Source organism: Macaca mulatta, chromosome X (assembly GCF_049350105.2).
Source record: "Macaca mulatta isolate MMU2019108-1 chromosome X, T2T-MMU8v2.0, whole genome shotgun sequence".
NCBI classification, from domain to species: Eukaryota; Metazoa; Chordata; class Mammalia; order Primates; family Cercopithecidae; genus Macaca; species Macaca mulatta.
The window spans coordinates 161,119,270-161,138,622 of NC_133426.1; the positions used below are offsets into that span (position 1 = coordinate 161,119,270).

General features: G+C 41.2%; 1 protein-coding gene across 1 annotated transcript; it reads right to left on the reverse strand.

Annotated features, from left to right (window-relative positions):
• Positions 1-9,380: 9,380 nt before the first annotated feature.
• SMIM9 (small integral membrane protein 9) lies at positions 9,381-17,518 on the reverse strand. Its single transcript, XM_001097767.5, has 4 exons — positions 17,405-17,518; positions 15,530-15,770; positions 14,351-14,480; positions 9,381-9,814 (listed from the first exon to the last, which is right to left on the reverse strand). Exons 2-4 carry the CDS (start codon positions 15,669-15,671, stop codon positions 9,787-9,789), a joined length of 300 nt encoding a protein of 99 aa, XP_001097767.1. The 5' UTR covers positions 15,672-15,770; positions 17,405-17,518; the 3' UTR covers positions 9,381-9,786.
• Between the last annotated feature and the right edge of the window lie 1,835 nt (positions 17,519-19,353).

The following is a 19,353-nucleotide window of genomic DNA, read 5'->3' on the forward strand; positions in this document are numbered from 1 at the left end:
TACTGGTGTATAAGAATGCTTGTGATTTTTGCACATTAATTTTGTATCCTGAGACTTTGCTGAAGTTGCTTATCAGCTTAAGGAGATTTTGGGCTGAGACAATGGGATTTTCTAAATATACAATCATGTCATCTGCAAAGAGGGACAATTTGACTTCTTCTTTTCCTAACTGAATACCCTTGATTTCTTTCTCTTGCCTGATTACCCTGGCCAGAAATTCCAACACTATGTTGAATAGGAGTGGTGAGAGAGGGCATCCCTGTCTTGTGCCGGTTTTCAAAGGGAATTTTTCCAGTTTTTGCCCATTCGGTATGATATTGGCTGTGGGTTTGTCATAAATAGCTCTTATTATTTTGAGATACGTTCCATCAATACCGAATTTTTTGAGCGTTTTTAGCATGAAGGGCTGTTGAATTTTGTCAAAAGCCTTTTCTGCATCTATTGAGATAATCATGTGGTTCTTGACTTTGGTTCTGTTTATATGCTGGATTATGTTTATTGATTTGCGAATGTTGAACCAGCCTTGCATCCCAGGGATGAAGCCCACTTGATCATGGTGGATAAGCTTTTTGATGTGCTGCTGAATCCGGTTTGCCAGTATTTTATTGAGGATTTTTGCATCGATGCTCATCAGGGATATTGGTCTAAAATTCTCTTTTTTTGTTGTGTCTCTGCCAGGCTTTGGTATCAGGATGATGTTGGCTTCATAAAATGAGTTAGGGAGGATTCCCTCTTTTTCTATTGATTGGAATAGTTTCAGAAGGAATGCTACCAGCTCCTCCTTGTACCTCTGGTAGAATTCAGCTGTGAATCCATCTGGTCCTGGACTGTTTTTGGTTGGTAGGCTATTAATTATTGCCTCAATTTCAGAGCCTGCTATTGGTCTATTCAGGGATTCAACTTCTTCCTGGTTTAGTCTTGGAAGAGTGTAAGTGTCCAGGAAATTATCCATTTCTTCTAGATTTTCTAGTTTATTTGCATAGAGTTATTTATAGTATTCTCTGATGGTAGTTTGTATTTCTGTGGGGTCGGTGGTGATATCCCCTTTATCATTTTTTATTGCGTCTATTTGATTCTTCTATCTTTTCTTCTTTATTAGTCTTGCTAGCGGTCTGTCAATTTTGTTGATCTTTTCAAAAAACCAACTCCTGGATTCATTGATTTTTTTGGAGGGTTTTTTGTGTCTCTATCTCCTTCAGTTCTGCTCTGATCTTAGTTATTTCTTGCCTCCTGCTAGCTTTTGAATGCGTTTGCTCTTGCTTCTCTAGTTCTTTTAATTGTGATGTTAGAGTGTCAATTTTAGATCTTTCCTGCTTTCTCTTGTGGGCATTTAGTGCTATAAATTCCCTTCTACACACTGCTTTAAATGTGTCCCAGAGATTCTGGTATGTTGTATCTTTGTTCTCATTGGTTTCAAAGAACATCTTTATTTCTGCCTTCATTTCATTATGTACCCAGTAGTCATTCAGGAGCAGGTTGTTCAGTTTCCATGTAGTTGAGCGGTTTTGATTGAGTTTCTTAGTCCTGAGTTCTAGTTTGATTGCACTGTGGTCTGAGAGACAGTTTGTTACAATTTCTGTTCTTGTACATTTGCTGAGGAGTGCTTTACTTCCAATTATGTGGTCAATTTTGGAATAAGTGTGATGTGGTGCTGAGTAGAATGTATATTCTGTTGATTTGGGGTGGAGAGTTCTATAGATGTCTATTAGGTCTGCTTGCTGCAGAGATGAGTTCAATTCCTGGATATCTTGTTAACTTTCTGTCTCGTTGATCTGTCTAATGTTGACAGTGGAGTGTTGAAGTCTCCCATTATTATTGTATGGGAGTCTAAGTCTCTTTGTAGGTCTCTAAGGACTTGCTTGATGAATCTGGGTGCTCCTGTATTGGGTGCATATATATTTAGGATAGTTAGCTCTTCCTGTTGAATTGATCCTTTTACCATTATGTAATGGCCTTCTTTGTCTCTTTTGATCTTTGATGGTTTAAAGTCTGTTTTATCAGAGACTAGTATTGCAACCCCTGCTTTTTTTTGTTCTCCATTTGCTTGGTAGATCTTCCTCCATCCCTTTATTTTGAGCCTATGTATGTCTCTGCGTGTGAGATGGGTCTCCTGAATACAGCAGACTGATGGGTCTTGACTCTTTATCCAGTTTGCCAGTCTGTGTCTTTTAATTGGAGCATTTAGTCCATTTACATTTAAGGTTAAGATTGTTATGTGTGAACTTGATCCTGCCATTATGATATTAACTGGTTATTTTGCTCGTTAGTTGATGCAGTTTCTTCCTAGCCTAAATAGTCTTTACATTTTGGCATGTTTTTGCAATGGCTGGTACCAGTTGTTCCTTTCCATGTTTAGTGCTTCCTTCAGGGTCTCTTGTAAGGCAGGCCTAGTGGTGACAAAATCTCTAAGCATTTGCTTATCTGTAAAGGATTTTATTTCTCCTTCACTTATGAAACTTAGTTTGGCTGGATATGAAATTCTGGGTTTAAAATTCTTATCTTTAAGAATGCTGAATATTGGCCCCCACTCTCTTCTGGCTTGGAGAGTTTCTGCCGAGAGATCTGCTGTTAGTCTGATGGGCTTCCCTTTGTAGGTAACCCGACCTTTCTCTCTGGCTGCCCTTAAGATTTTTTCCTTCATTTCAACTTTGGTGAATCTGGCAATTATGTGTCTTGGAGTTGCTCTTCTCGAGGAGTATCTTTGTGGCGTTCTCTGTATTTCCTGGATTTGAATGTTGGCCTGCCCTACTAGGTTGGGGAAGTTCTCCTGGATGATATCCTGAAGAGTGTTTTCCAACTTGGTTCCATTTTCCCCCTCACTTTCAGGCACCCCAATCAGACGTAGATTTGGTCTTTTTACATAATCCCATACTTCTTGCAGGCTTTGTTCATTTCTTTTTCTTCTTTTTTCTTTTGGTTTCTCTTCTCGCTTCATTTCATTCATTTGATCCTCAATCACAGATACTCTTTCTTCCAGTTGATCGAGTCGGTTACTGAAGCTTGTGCATTTGTCACGTATTTCTCGTGTCATGGTTTTCATCTCTTTCATTTCGTTTATGACCTTCTCTGCATTAATTACTCTAGCCATCAATTCTTCCACTTTTTTTTTCAAGATTTTTAGTTTCTTTGCGCTGGGTACGTAATTCCTCCTTTAGCTCTGAGAAATTTGATGGACTGAAGCCTTCTTCTCTCATCTCGTCAAAGTCATTCTCCGTCCAGCTTTGATCCGTTGCTGGCGATGAGCTGCGCTCCTTTGCCGGGGGAGATGCGCTCTTATTTTTGGAATTTCCAGCTTTTCTGCCCTGCTTTTTCCCCATCTTTGTGGTTTTATCTGCCTCTGGTCTTTGATGATGGTGATGTACTGATGGGGTTTTGGTGTAGGTGTCCTTCCTGTTTGATAGTTTTCCTTCTAACAGTCAGGACCCTCAGCTGTAGGTCTGTTGGAGATTGCTTGAGGTCCACTCCAGACCCTGTTTGCCTGGGTATCAGCAGCAGAGGCTGCAGAAGATAGAATATTTCTGAACAGCGAGTGTACCTGTCTGATTCTTGCTTTGGAAGCTCCCACTCAGGGGTGTACTCCACCCTGTGAGGTGTGGGGTGTCAGACTGCCCCTAGTGGGGGATGTCTCCCAGTTAGGCTACTCAGGGGTCAGGGACCCACTTGAGCAGGGAGTCTGTCCCTTCTCAGATCTCAACCTCCGTGTTGGGAGATCCACTGCTCTCTTCAAAGCTGTCAGACAGAGTCGCTTGTGTCTGCAGAGGTTTCTGTTGCGTTTGTTATTGTTTACTGTGCCCTGTCCCCAGAGGTGGAGTCTACAGAGACAGGCAGGTTTCCTTGAGCTGCTGTGAGCTCCACCCAGTTTGAGCTTCCCAGCAGCTTTGTTTACCTACTTAAGCCTCAGCAATGGCGGGCGCCCCTCCCCCAGCCTCGCTGCTGCCTTGCGGGTAGATCACAGACGGCTGTGCTAGCAATGAGGGAGGCTCCGTGGGTGTGGGACCCTCCCGGCCAGGTGTGGGATATAATCTCCTGGTGTGCCTGTTTGCTTAAAGCGCAATATTGGGGTGGGAGTTACCCGATTTTCCAGGTGTTGTGTGTCTCAGTTCCCCTGGCTAGGAAAAGGGATTCCCTTTCCCCTTGCACTTCCCAGGTGAGGCAATGCCTCGCCCTGCTTCAGCTCTCGCTGGTCGGGCTGCAGCAGCTGACCAGCACCGATTGTCCGGCACTCCCTAGTGAGATTAACCCAGTACCTCAGTTGAAAATGCAGAAATCACCGGTCTTCTGTGTCACTCACGCTGGGAGTTGGAGACTGGAGCTGTTCCTATTCGGCCATCTTGCTGCGCCCCTCCTTCCGACAAGTTTTGACACCTTATAATATTTGGCAGGGATAAGTATGAAATCTCTTGATCAATAAATGCAAACAAAAATGTATGCTGACATTTCTGAAGATATTTGTAATATTACTCTACCAATAATTTTAAAGCTAGCTTATTAAAATTTCTACTTAAGTCATGTGAGCTTGAAAAGCATTTGGCTTATTATTTAATTTATGAGTACTCTTTAAGCCAAATTTGGTACCTTGTGGCAGAAAACATATAACAAAATACGTCTACATACACATAAACACACACATACATACTCATATAAACAAATACCCTAGAGCATTTACTTCAGAACTCTAGCCATGAGATATTAATAACAACTCATTGGTTTGCAAAAACAATAACAAAAAGAAATGGTTAGGTGCAAACAGTGGATTTTATCTCAGTAGAAAAGTAACAACAGACTTAAAGCAGGCAGAAAAGAAAGCAAAGAGAGAACTTAGGAGCTTTATAGTTGCAATCGACCTTCAGGCTCTGAATTTTCCTTGATGTAATTTGCTTGTCAGTTTAAAATGTGCACAAGAACAGACCTAACATGTAACCAGCTGGAGTATTAGAAAATCTGGCATGCCCTTCTATTTACACAGCTACTTGCAAGTCGAGGAGCCATAAAACCAAATGGGGTTCCAAGGGCGGGGGGGGGTTGTTCTCCTTGCCTTTCCTCATTCTTAGATGATGTGTTTCCCACATTTTTTTTTTCTTAAAAGGAGGAACTGAGCTGTGGCCTAGGGTTTAATGTGGTGGGTCAAAGTGTGCTGGTTGTGGACAGGACTCCCCAGTGCATCACCACTGAATCGCTTCAGTCCTCTTCTGTGTCTCAGTTTCTCTCTCCAGAGGTCTAGCACCCCTGGGAGGGCTCAAAGCTTGGGGTGAGCAGCTCCTATATGTGCTCCCTGGATGAACCTTTTAAAACTAATTTTTTTTTTTTTTTTTTTTGAGACGGAGTCTCTCTCTGTCACCCAGGCTGGAGTGCAGTGGCGCGATCTCGGCTCACTGCAAGCTCCGCCTCCCGGGTTCCCGCCGTTCTCCTGCCTCAGCCTCCGGAGTAGCTGGGACCACAGGCGCCGCCACCACGCCCGGCTAGTTTTTTGTGTATTTTTAGTAGAGACGGGGTTTCACCGTGTTAGCCGGGATGGTCTCGATCTCCTGACCTCGTGATCCGCCCTTCCTAAAACTAATTTTGTTGGCAGTTCCCTGTAGGTCTACTGCACATCAAAGGGAGGCAACCCCCAGACACTCCCACTTGGCCTCCAGTCACTGAGGAGCACCTTTTTTGACTGGGAGGAGCAAAATGCCCTTTCTCTTTGGAGTTGAGGAAACTCAGTCTCATTTATCTATGAAAGTGACAGTGCAGTTCCTCATGCAAATATGCAGACAAGCCAATGGACATTAATTTGGGGAGGAAAGGCAACAGAGAAGACTCTTTAGAATGTACCTCTGAATTAGAATTGAGATCCTAAACAACTTCCTAGGAGGAAAAAAACCCAGCCAAGACCACCTTCTGTAAACTGTCCTCGGCCACCTTTAACTGTAGCTCTTGTCTGCTATTACACATGCCAAGGTCAAATCCTCTCACAGCACAAGGTAATCTCTGGTACCCCTGATACAGGACTTAAGAAGAAATCACTTGGGCAGATAGTAAGGGTATGGGGTAAGGTTTTTGTGTTTAATGAAAAGCAGCCCCAAATAATTTTCTAACAAAGAGCAGCCTGTAAAGTCCAGCTGCAGACATAGAGAGGCAAGATGGCTCTAATCAACTGGAAAGTCTATTTGCATAATAATATTCAGCTGGGGCCACCAGCCTTCCCCATGCACCATGTAAACATCATACCTGATCGAACCAATCTGTGAGCCCTATGTAAATGAGACACCGCCTCCTCAAACCTGACTAAAATTTGGCGCATCCACCACCTGCTGGTCCTTTCCACTGGGAGACCCCTTTCTGTATAGAGAAAGCTGCTCTCTTTCTCTTCTCTTTTGCTCATTAAACCTCTGCTCCTAAACTCCTTGTGTGTGTCCATGTCCTAAATTTTCCTGGTGCATGACAACGAACCCCAGGGTGTATACCCCAGACAACGTAGCCACTTCACCCCCAAAAGCCGAAGAGATCAGGTAATGCAATACAGGAGAGGAGAGCTTTAGACCTAACAAGACTCTGCCCATGACTCTTGAAACTCCACAAAGAAAACAGAACACCCCCAGAGGAGTGAATGGTGTCTTTGTCCTGAGTTCTTTAAAGGGTTAAAGTCATTAGATGCCTTCTTTAGATTCTTCTTGGTACCAAAGATGGCGAGAGGAGAAGGAGGAATAGGGTGGAAGAAAAGTAAATGAAAGAACAATTATTTTTTTAAGACAGGGAGCAAACACACAAAGCAAGTGCATGTTTGGTCATTTTTTTCTCTTTTGCAGCTGCAAGGAATTTTAGCCGATTCAGAGATACCTTGTTACCCATTATTTGGAATTCTCATTCGGATTTTACCAAGTCCAGTAGAATTGGCCAAATGTGATGGGAGAAATACTGGAACAAACAACAAAAGAACCCCAACAATATGATTACTGAGTCCTCTAATGGTAAGGAGAAATTAAGACCAGCTGACTGTTAACCATAACTTTAGCCAAGACAAAACTCCCATTCAGCTTCTTACCTAGGAGTGGGTCTCAGGCTGAAGACTGCTCTCTACCATCCCAGAAGCAGGAAAAAACTCTAACTCACCTTCCCTGTTGGAAGTGAGCTCAAATTCCAGAATGCAGTTATCTGCCTTTCATTGTCATGGAAGCAGGAAAACTTGCCTTCTTTGTTGGAAGCAAGCAAAACTCCAGAAAAGTAGTTGTACAGCAAAATGAACTTTAGATCTCAACCAAATTTTGGGAGATGAGGGATTCTCTGGAGGGAGAGGAGCTCCCAGGCCTCAGCAAATTGTTCTATTGGTTTGAGCTCAAGTTGGTACCAAGTACTGATAGGAGATTTGTCAAAGGTCAGGGCCACCTCCACTCAGTCTCTTTGTGGTCACCAAATGTGTACCTCGAATATCTGAGACACGTCTCAGTGAATTTAGAAAGTTTATTTTGCCAAGGTTAAGGACATGCACATGACACAGCCTCAGGAGGTCCTGATGCCATGTGCCTAAGGCTTGGTTTTATACATTTTAGGGAGACATGAGACATCAATCAGTATATGTAAGATATGCAATGGTTTGGTCCAGAAAGGTAGGGCAACTTGAAGTGCGGAGGGGGCTTCCAGGTCATAGGTAGATAAGAAACAAATGGTTGCATTCTTTTGAGTTTCTGATTAGCCTTTCACTGAATACACAATTTACATGTGAGAGCAGGAATAGTCACTTATGTTTTAGTCTGACTTTGTGAAACAATAGGGCAAAGGAAGCAATCAGATATGCATTTGTCTCATGTGAGCAGAGGGATAACTTTGAGTTCTGCCTGTCCTTTGTTTACAAGGAATTTCTTCATGGGCAAATTGTGAGGAAGGTATGTAGCTTTAAAAAAATATATTTGTAGTTATTTTATATAGGAGGCAGGTTTGCCTAATGCACTTCCCAGCTTGACTTTTCCCTTTGGCTTGGTCATTTGGGGGAGATTTATTTTCCTTTCAATCCATCAAGAAGACATAACAACTGTAAATATATATATGTGTATATATATATATGTATGCACCCAACATTGGAGTAGCTAAATATATAAATATATAAAGCAAATATTTACAGAACCCAAGGGAGAAATTGACAGCAACACGGAGACTTCAACACCCCACTCTCAACAGTGGACACATCATCCAGAAAGACAGTCAATAAGGAAACATTGGACTTAAACAAAACTCGAAGTCTTTTCTGAGTTCACCTTGGCTTTCTCTGTAGTAAATTCCTAACCTCCTGCAGTTTTCTCTAGCTCAACAAATGACAACCCCATTCTTTCATTTGCTCAGGCCAAAAACCTGGGAGGCATCCTTGAAGCCTCACTCTCTCTCTCTCATCTCATCCAAATCCTAATCAAATCCCATCTGCTCTCCCTTCACATCCCTCCTCTGATCTAAACCTTCTGTTGGCCCCTGCTATGGCCCCCAGGAAGAGCCTAAATCCTTTCAATGGCTCACAATATCTGCTCTGCCCCTCGCTTAATCTGGTTTTTCTGCTACCACTCAAATATGCTAGGGATGCTCTTGCCTCAGCACCATGTGGCTGTTTGAAGGATCTGAATCCTCACATTAGCATGGTGGCTCCACAAGAGCTGGGCGGAGGGGGGAGGGGGGGTTAGATAGTGCCATTGCACTCCAGCCTGGGTGACAGAGCAAGACCCCATCTGTTTGTTACCTGTCCAGTATCTGTCTCACAGTAGGTGATCAACAAGTGTCTGTTGAATGAATGATTTCAAACTCAGAACAGCAAAAAGGAAAAGCAAATTAATATATCTATTTTTTGAGACAGGGTCTTGCTCTGTCACCCAGGCTGCAGTGCAATGGCAGTATCTCAGCTCACCGCAGCCTCCACCTCCCAGGTTCAAGCAAGTCTCCCACCTCAGCCTCCTGGGTAGCTGGGATCACAGGGGCGCGCCACCACGGCCAGCTAATTTTTGCATTTTTAGTAGAGATGAGGTTTCACCATGTTGTCCAGGCTGGTCTCCAACTCCTGACCTCAGGTGATCCACCCGCCTCAGCCTTCCAAAGTGCTGGGATTACAGGCGTGAGCCACTGCACCTGGCCAATAATTTTTAATAATATTACCTGTATTACATTTATAATACTGAATAAATAGAAACACCTTAAATAATTATTACATAGGGAGGTGGTTAAATGACTCATGTCATATCCACTACATTAAAAAAATCTCATGTTTAAATTAGTTTGGGAAATGCTATATATTATACTCACTTGTGGAGATTAATATTAGCCTGTTAAAAGTTCTTAGAAGTCCTGGAGCAAAGAAAAATAGGTTTAATGTGTTTAAATGTGTTTAATCCAGCATTTCCCAAACATAACTGACCACAGGGCCCTCACTGTTTTGTGACTTTTATTAAAACGAACTATTGTTTCACAGAACAGACTTTGGAAAACTTGTAATACATATATAGAAAAAAAATTGAAGGGAGGTACATCAAGATGTTAATGATGTTTATTTCTGGGTGCTAGAATTATGAAAACTTACTCTTTTCTCTGTATTTCTCAACTTTTTTTTGCAATAAATATGTGTTACTATTATAATCAAAACAGTAATAAGGATATTCACATTTTAAAATTGCAACTTTTGAAGGAGAAAATGAAGGCAAAGATAATTCAAGTTGGAAGACAATTTAATTTTAACTGATAGATACTTCCTCATTTTAAGCAGATAGCAAATGCCCCACTCTTTTGGAGTCCAACCGGAGAGACCACATGTGCCCTGTTGAATCTTCTAGTTCTTCACTGGACTGGGTCAACTACAAGAATGCTGGGAAAAGAAGATAAAATGGTAAATGCTCTGCACAGAGTTACTATGTAATTATATCCCTTTTTCAAAGATTGGATTTTTCACCACTTTTTCTCTTAATATGAACCAAATAATTCCATACAAACAAAATGCTTTGATGAAAAAGCAGAATGTGTTTCCAGTACAGTGGGGCTTGGAGGTAGTGGTATAAGTATGGTTAGGTAGTTTTTCTTCTTTCGTTTTTAAAGTATCTTTTTAAAAATGAACTGACCAAACAAGATAGCTCGTTGTAGAAAGATCAGAAAGTGCAATTAGATGGGGAAAAAAAAGTTAACACCACCACCAATAATAAGAAAACAATCTACTCACTACCACAAGGAGATAACCAATGTCTAATACTTCGGTAAGGTTCTTAGAGGCTTTCCCCCTATATGATTAGTTTTTAAAAAGAAATTAGACTAAACTATGTATCTTCTGTTATAATCTGTTTTTTCCACTCAATGATATTTCATGAATATCTTTCCGTGTAATTATTCTTAGTACTCATTGTATGAATGTGCAATGCTTTCTTTAGCCAGCCCCAGACTGATGGACATTTAAGTTTTCATTTCTTCACTATTGAAAACCATACTAAAAATTCCTTGTACACATATCTTTGTGGACTTGTTAGAGCCTGTCAGTCCTCCTGATTGCCACCTCTGCTTCTGGAATGCTGGGAGATTAGCCAAGCTTTCATGTGCCTCAGGTAATAAGCAGCTAGCTTAAGCCTTCATTACAGCTGCAGCTAATGGTATATACAGGTGAGTATAGAGGAGGAAGAATGAGGCACAGAAAGACTGCAATCCTCACTGTGAAATGTCTTAATTAAAAATCAACAAGTATTACTGAGAGTCTACTATGTGCCCAGTACCAAGTCCCAATTTTTCCTGGGAATTGATGTGTCCTTTATGACCACAGACTTCAGTCTTCTTTAATTCCTGCAACACTTAAAAAATTATAACTTGACCAGACTCTGTGACTCACGACTGTAATCCCAGCACTATGGGAGGCCGAGGCGGGTGGATCACGAGGTCAGGAGTTGGAGACCAGCCTGACCAACATGGTGAAACCCCATCTCTACAAAAAAGACAAAAATTAGCCAGGCGTGGTGGCGCGTGCCTGTAATCCCAGCTACTCAGGAGGCTGAGGCAGGAGAATCGCTTGAACCCGGGAGGCAGAGGTTGCAGTGAGCTGAGATGGCGCCACTGCACTCCAGCATGTGTGACACACTGAGACTTAATCTCAAAAAAAAAAAAAAAAAAAAAAGAAAAAGAAAAAATTATAACTTTTTCTTCTGTTGGATTATTTTGGTTCTCTTAATCAAAGAAATCATTCTGTGCCTCCTATATCTACCATTTTTTCTCTAATCTTACTTTCACCAAACTGTTTAATACTGCTTGCCTATGTAATCCTGTTTTGCATATTTTCTTTCATATTTTGTACCAATGTCTCTCTTTCTTCATGGTTCCTCATTTTGGTGATAGTTTTACTTTTTGTCTTTTACATTTTTCTTGGGATTTTCCATCTAATTTTCATCTTCTCCTTTTGTTTTAGTATACCTTATCTGCCCTGTTTTATTTCTGCATATAGCTTTTATTATTATTATTATTATTATTATTATTATTATTATTGAGATGAGGTCTTGCTGTGTTCCCAGGCTGGTCTCGAACTCCTGGCCTTAAGCAATCCTCCCGCCTCAGCCTCTCAAAGTGCTGGGATTACAGGCATGTGCCACCATGCCTGACCTTAGCTATTATTTTATATTTTGTATCAAATGTTTTGAATTTATGGCAATATGTTAGTACACAGTTTTTATCTGCCCTGAGATATTTTTCTAGTGAGTATTCCTCATCTGCCATTTCTTGCTTATATGTTTCTTGTCTTTTCCATACAGTAACTCAGTATAGATCTGGTGCTGTTTCCTGTTGAATGAGATAAACTCTTACTGGACCAGTTATTTACAGGAGATTTGCACAAGTCACCAGCGCTATACTTTAGACTAACAAATTATCTTCATGATGCTGAGGTATGTGTAAGCTCTTATAGCCTTTACTTCTTTCCAGCCAAGTGAGAGCAGCAGCTGTAGGTCTGAGCATAAAGAAGTTTCAGACTTCACCTTCTTGCCTCAACAGACTGCTTCTTAAAAATATGGCTTGCCTATATGCTTATTCATTCAAATTTATCTGTTAGGCTTCTACTTGGTGCCCAGTTGGGTTCAGAAATGTTTCTTTCACTAGTTAGCTTGCTTGTTCCCAGTAAGGGCTTATTGGCTTTTCTCTTCAGGTTAAGCCATCTACTTCAAAGAAGGAATTATTTTTGTTGGCATATAGTCTGCCTTATCTTCACAGAAGTCCCTCTGAATGTGCATGGTTAACCAATACTTCTGATGCTTTTGATGCAGCTTACCTGCCGACCACAGTTTGAGTAACAGTGACTTCAAAGATGTGGAACCAGACATATCTTATTTGAGTTCCAGCTTCCTTGGTTGGTTACTAGGTATGCTATTCAGGGATATTCAGCTGCTATAACGGTCCTGAGGTCTTAGTAGCTTAACACAATAAAATTGATCCTTCACTCATGACTCATTCTGATGTAGGTTAAGTTCTCCTCCATGAGGTGATTCAGGGATCCCAGCTCCTTCCATCATGTGACTTCACCACCTTAGAGTCCTTCAGTTGAAGCCATGCATATGCGAAAGAGAGAGGTAGCATGGACACATGTGCAAGACATTTTATGTCATACATTCCTTTTGCTCGTATTTTACTGGCCAAATCTCAGTACTGTGGTCCCAGCCTTGTTGGAAGGAAGGTTGGGAATATAATGTTACTCTGTGCTTGGGGAAGAAGGAACAGGATTGCTGAACAAATAGCCAGTCTCTGTTACAGTCTGTCTTTCTGATCATCCAGTATCTGTTTCACTTTTCTTTTCATATGTGGAACACAGCCACCCTGTCATGCATATGGAAATATTCCACCCATATTTCTGCTTGAGAAAGGCCTTATTTCCCTAGCTGCTGAGAGTGTTGTCAGCAGAGAGCCTCTACCTGTTAGCTCATTCAGAGGCTGCCTCAGCTGCAGAGAGCTTCCATGTACTTTCTGGGAACAGCCCACATCCAGTGAATGATCTAGGTGGGGTTAGAGAGGTCCAGCCATTTCAGCCATGTGGGACAACTCTGATGGGGCTGACTGAGTCTTTGTTGGGCTTGCAAGACAGTTTGATTTCTCCCTTCCACCCCATATCTTCCACAGGCGTTGATCATTAATAATACCCTGAATGCCAAATTCTGGTCTCCCTGTCTACTTTCAGAATACCTGACTTGTGGCAAACCCTTTCCTCAGGACTAAATCTCATTTATCACTGTGTCCAGCTCAAAGTCCAGAGTATCTGGTGATGCTGAGTTATCTCAAGTCTGGGGGTGGCTCTGCTTGGTTAAGTGATCTGCTCCTGATCTCTACAACCCAGAATAACGATGGAACAGGAAGAGGATAAGCACCATAAACATTCCTATTTGAAAAGAGGAAGAACGAGAGACACACAGCAGTCATTGCTCTGTGGCAATCCTGGAGTCCTGGTGGGTAGGCATCGATTAGACCCAAATCCTGCTTTCAAAGGGTGGCTCTGTGGCCCTTTGTCCGTTCTCTGGGAGGCTCTTCTGATCCATTATTCTTCTGAAGCAAATGTTGGGACCTTCAAAGCTGGTGTCCTTCTTTTTCATGGAAGGTTGGAGGCCTAACTATTGTTCACAACTGATGGCTCATTTAGTTCTGGCTTATGGTTTCTCTGGCAATAAGCTTCTCTCAAAAGCTTAGCTGATATCTAATCTATTTGCCTCCAATCAGTTCCATGTGCCAGTAACCACATCCAAGGTTGCTTCCTAGACACAGTTCTTGATCCTGTGATCATTTCGAGGTTACAGGAGCCATAGGTGATGCCACACCCTTGATCTGATCTTTATCCTCAGCCACTTTCCTTAGATTTTTGAGCTCTTTTAATTGCTTTCTTTCTCTGTCTTTCTAGCAACCAGCACACAGACAGGCAAGTAGTCATTTGTCGGTAAATACTGGCTGAATTAACAAAATTTAGCTCAACTATTTTGTTTTCCTCAGGATTCTTTTGGCTTCATATGATTTATGTAGATAAATATTATGGTAAATTTTGAGGAAATTGAGAGCACAGCTAATTATATATTTTCTATGTATAGTTCTTGAGCCACAGGGAAGAAAAATTAGGAGTTAATAAAGTTGATAAAAGAAATGACCAGTTGTAAACACTGGTCATTAAATGTGACCTGTCAGTCATTGGTAACAAATGGAGCAAGTTGGAGGAAATAAAAGAGAAAGTAGAGAAGACATTTTAAAAAGGGGTTGCATGACCTTTCACAGTTTTCCTCCCAGAATTGAATTTCTTAAAACTTTCCCTTAATTACAGATATGCAGGCTGGTGAGCAACCTGTTTCTGTTCCCGCCCCCCTTCACGTTCCCTCTCTCCTCCTCGTCTCTTCTTCCCGCAGAAGCTTACGTGAAGCAGCAGAGGATCCCCATTAGTGCTGAGGTGAGAAGAAAAGCAACAATGGCTGCTGGAGGTAAGGCACTCTTGATAAGTTGCCATAAGTAATCCCTGAAGTTGTTCAGCCAGGACCTGTCATTACCTGCAGAAAGAGCATAGATGTTCATTGAGGAGAGGTCAAGTAAATGATAGGGCTGGCGTTTGAATCCAAATTCAAGTTCAAATAGTTGTCCCAGATATCATGTTCTTATAGTTGTCCAGAGCCCATATCCTAAACTACTTTGCTGTGCTGGCTGTAAGATGTTCAAAGGGCAAACATTTTGTTTTTAAAGTATCCTTAGATGGATATAATTTTTTGCCTCCTTGTAAGTCAAATAGGATCAATAATTGTTGTTTCAGATACCTTAAGGGTTGTTTCGAGTATATTGGGTACTTTTTGAAAGAGAAGCATGAATTGATAACAAGAAAGTCTTTACTAAAGTGTTGCTGCCTAGAGTATATCTCTGGGAGTCCTGCAGGAGGCTAAGGGGAGGGAGTATCCCAGGAAGGGAAAGGAGAAGGCCACCAGCCCTAAGAGCAGAGGAGGAAGGGGCCAGGGAAACTGGAATAAGGACCTCTAGGGGGAGTTTGCTGATCAATGTAAGGCTCGGGCTGTTGGGTCTTTTCATTAGCAACTGGGGGAGGAAAGTACAGTGCTTTGACCCTAAAGAAAGAAGTAGGGGAAAATGAAAGTGTCTGCAGCATGGAGTTGAGAGGATTCACCACTAACCAGCAAGACACTTGAATAGCATGTTGGAACCTAGATTGTGGATCAGTGGACCATCAGGTTTATTGTCAATTTCACCTCCTTTGTCAAGTCTTTCCTGACCCCTCCCCAAAAACAGTTTAAATTATCCCCTTGTCCGCTGGGACATTGATCATGCTCCATGGAAGGTTGGCATCTATGGCTTTGTCTGCCTATCCGTGAGCTCCTTCATAACAGAGGCTGTTCAATTCCTAATCCATGTAGTTCAGAAAAGGACTTGGTACATAGTAGGTAGGTTAATGCTTGTTGAACTAAATTGAACCAAACCAGAATAGTTTGCTTTCCTATGAACATTCTTTTTAAACATGAAATTCATTTTACCTGACCTGAAACATGAATCTTAAGTCCTATGAAGAAAGGAACATTCATCCTAACAGCAAACACACCCCCTGAGCGTGGTTTCGATCCTGTTTTTTCTTGTATTCCCAAGGCAGACAAAGGCGAAGGAGAGGAAGCTACTGTCTCCAACAAGAGGCAAGTTAGAGAGCATAGCAGAAATCCAGTTAGCAGCAGCTTCTGGGGTTCCATGGACGCCCGCCTTCAGCTGCGGCTGAAGAGATGGTAATCCTAGCTCACTCCGCCAAGGAGAGAGGTCTTTGTCCGTAGCTCTTTCCACAGAAACTTTGTCTGAAAAGTTAGACAATGATGGTTTAGTTCATATTCCAAAAATCTTCTCACCATTATGAACATAAGGATAATTGACTGACTTACACAGGTGACTCCTGAAAACGGTCAGTTTCCAAAGCAAAATGTATCCCCTCCAAGAAAACAAAACAAAACCTCTATCAGGTCAGATACCTGACATTCCCTCCCACCCCTGATACCTTTTCAATCGTCCCCAAGTCAATTAGTAGAAACTGTTTCATCTGTTCAGGCCAAAAAAAGTATATTCACATTGTTGTGCAACAGATCTCTAGAACTTTTTCAACTTGGAAAACTGAAACTGTAAACAGCTCCTCATTAACCCCTCCCCTTCAGGTCCTGGTAACCATCATTCTACTTTTTGTTTCTATGAATTTGACTACTTTAGATACCAAATATAATAAATTTCTATATATCCATATATTTTTAACTCCATAATATATTTTATATATTCAAGTAACAAACTTTTATATTGCTTTAAAAAGTAAATGTTTGTTTAGGTTTACATATAATGACTCTTCTTTTTCTTTCATACACTTTATCCATCAGAAGTGTCTAGTCACCTTTACTCACAAAACGTATCCAGAATCCTGCCACTTCACACCACCTCCACTGCTACCTACCATCATCTCTGTCTTTCTGCTTCCATCCTTGCCTCCCTTAAGCCTCTTCTCCAGTGAGTGGTCAAAGAGATCTTGGTAAGTTGTAGGTCAGATTATGTCCTAGTTACTGCTGACCACATATCCTACCAGTCTCCTCTTGATCATCACTCCAACTTAGCCTCATTTCATTTTGAACAAGCTAGGCGTGTTCCTACCTTGGGGCTTTTTCACTTGCTTTTCCCTTTCCAGGGAATGCCTTTCCCCCAGGTATTCTCAGAATTTATTCCCTCACCTCCTTTGATTACTCAAATATCACCTTCTCAATGAGGATTTTCCTTAGATCCCATTGTTAAAATTGTACCACCCTCCTACAAACTTCCTAATTGTCTTACCTGCTTGATTTTTCTCCAAAACCTCATTAGAACCTAGTAGAATATATTTTACTTTACTTTATTATATGTATCTCCTGAATATAATGTAAGCTGTATGAGTGCAGGGATTTTTGTCTGTTTTGTTCACTGCTAAACAGTACCTAGCACATAGGGTATCCAGGTGCTCAATAAATATTTTTTGAATGAATGGTGACTTTTGGCGGATATTGTTCCCACCCGTTTTTCATTTACTACGTCCAACTAGATAAGCTGAAAAAGCTGAATCCTCCCGTTCTCAGCCATCCTTGAAGTTAGGCTTGGCTATGTGACATAGCTCTAGATAATGAAACATAAGGGCAATCTGATGGGTAGCTTTTGGGAAGGCTTTTTGCTGTCTTGATAAAAGAGATGATGCTGCCTTGAATGTTGTTTAAGAAATGTTGCCTGAAGTTGCTCTGACAATTTCAAGCCACTAAACTAACACCTGTAGCTCCTCACCTCTGGACTATATGGTATGAGAAAAATATACTCTTATTTGAGCCATTATAATTTGGGCCTCCTATTACTTAAGACATTTATAACTGATACACTCACCTACTGTTTGCTAGGGCTTAAAGAGACCCACATCCAGTGGGAAACCACTTACCTGAAAATGGACTTAGCACCACGGAATTCAAAGAAACCAGTGGAATTAGGCCTTAGTCTTTAGAGAGCAGAAGTCTTCAGAAGAAGCTGGTCAGTCTTCTCCTTAGGTCTCTGAAGTTCCAAATAGAATTCCACGACTCCTTATGATATCATCGATTACATTTAACTCTCCCCCAGTCTCCTTATTCGACAGCTAAGCACACAGACATCAATTTCTGTCTATGTATAAACATCTGTGTTATACCAAAACCCATCCTTACAGTAGTTGTATCCTCTTAGGCTTGAAGAATTCTAAGATATTTTATTCACCACATGGTATCTAACTATGCCTTATAATAACATATATATAGAACTTCAATAGATGGTAAATATGGCATTTCATATTGGGGAAAAAGACATTATTTAATGTGATGTTGGGTGTGAGCCCTTTGCCATGCTATGCAAAATAGAAATTCTAGATGGATCAAGGACTAAACAAAAATAAAATCATATATAAAATATGACATTTCTGTCATACTTTCATGATAGAAAATTCTATGAGTGGATATTTTTATAATCTTGGTGCAGAATAAGCTACTCTAAGCATGTCATAAAACCCAAAGCCATAAATGAAAATAATGATAAATTTATAACATAAAAATGTAAAGCTTTCATATAGCAAAACATTGTTTAAAAAAGATAAAAGATTAATGACAAATTAAGTAATTTCACAGCATATACGACAGACATTCAATTAAGATTGTTAATGTACAAAGAACTCTTATAAACTAATTTAAAAAAAAAATAGTTCTGGCTGACGCCTGTCATCCCAGCACTTTGGGAGGCTGAGGCAGAAGGATAGCTTGAGCTCAGGAGTTTGAGACCAGCCTGAGCAACATAGCGAGATCCTGTCTCTACAAGACATTTAAAAATTAGCCAGGTGTGGTGGTGCACGCCTGTAGTCCCAGTTACTCTGGAGGCTGAGGCAGTAGCCTGCCTTGAGCCTGGGAGATTGAGGCTGCAGTGAGCTATGATCATGCCACTGCACTCCAGCCTGGGTGACATGTGGGGCTTATAACCTAGATGACGGGTTGATGGGTGCACCCAACCATCATGGCATATGTATACCTATGTAACAAACCTGCATGTTCTGCACATGTATCCCAGAACTTAAAGTTTAAAAAAATGCAAATCAAGTCTAGGCAACATAGCAGGAGCCTGTCTCTACAAAATATAAAATATTTTAAAAATTTAAAAAATAATAGTTATCCATAGAAGAACGGCAAAAATGGTATCTCAGTTAGGGGTCTATCAGAAAACAGGGCTCCCAGGAAATACATAAAATGGAAGTTTTTGTAGAGTCCTCCAGTCTCTCCCAGTTTCTTGCTATGTCATGATAGAAAATCATGGAGTGGCTTGACCATTCTGTGACCCAGCCAGCAGGCCTGAATGAAAATTGGGACCTTGAACATTCCCAGGCACTGATAAAGGTATCTAGGTTGTGACCCAAAACACTGAAAGAAACTGGAGGATCTACTTCCAAGATGGTGCACTCACATGACTATTGCTAGATGACCAAAAGTCCCAGCTTGCCTGGGACTCAGGATTGGCTTCATGGGAGTTTGATCTATGCCGGTCCACAGGGCCTCACACCCTGAGGGGCCCTATGTTTTGTTTGCTCTGATGTCACTGTCTTGAAATTCTTAATAATTTTATCTTTGATCTTGTGTTTTGTAAGGGAAGTTTAATGAGACCGCCTATTTCATCACATTCGTTTTCCCCTCCCCACTGACTTTGTTAACATTCTTCTCCCTTTGAGTCTCACTGAACTCCAATGCATTGTGGGTCCACTGGAATGTTATGCTCATGGGCATTGTGTACATTCTTTGCTATTCTATTTGCACATAGTGTTTACAATGCATTTTTACATTGTGGTAAAATTGTAGTAAGAACACAACATGGTATCTGCTC

What these genes read in the sequence shown, in the direction of transcription:
- SMIM9 (XM_001097767.5), bottom strand. Translation starts at nt 15,671, where the DNA reads ATGGAACCCCAGAAGCTGCTGCTAACTGGATTTCTGCTATGCTCTCTA. An exon ending in ATCGAAACCACGCTCAGGGG is followed by an intron (nt 14,481 to 15,529) that starts GTGTGTTTGCTG and finishes CTCTTTCTGCAG; the next exon opens with GTAATGACAGGTCCTGGCTG. An exon ending in GGGATCCTCTGCTGCTTCAC is followed by an intron (nt 9,815 to 14,350) that starts GTAAGCTTCTGC and finishes TTCTTTTCCCAG; the next exon opens with CATTCTTGTAGTTGACCCAG.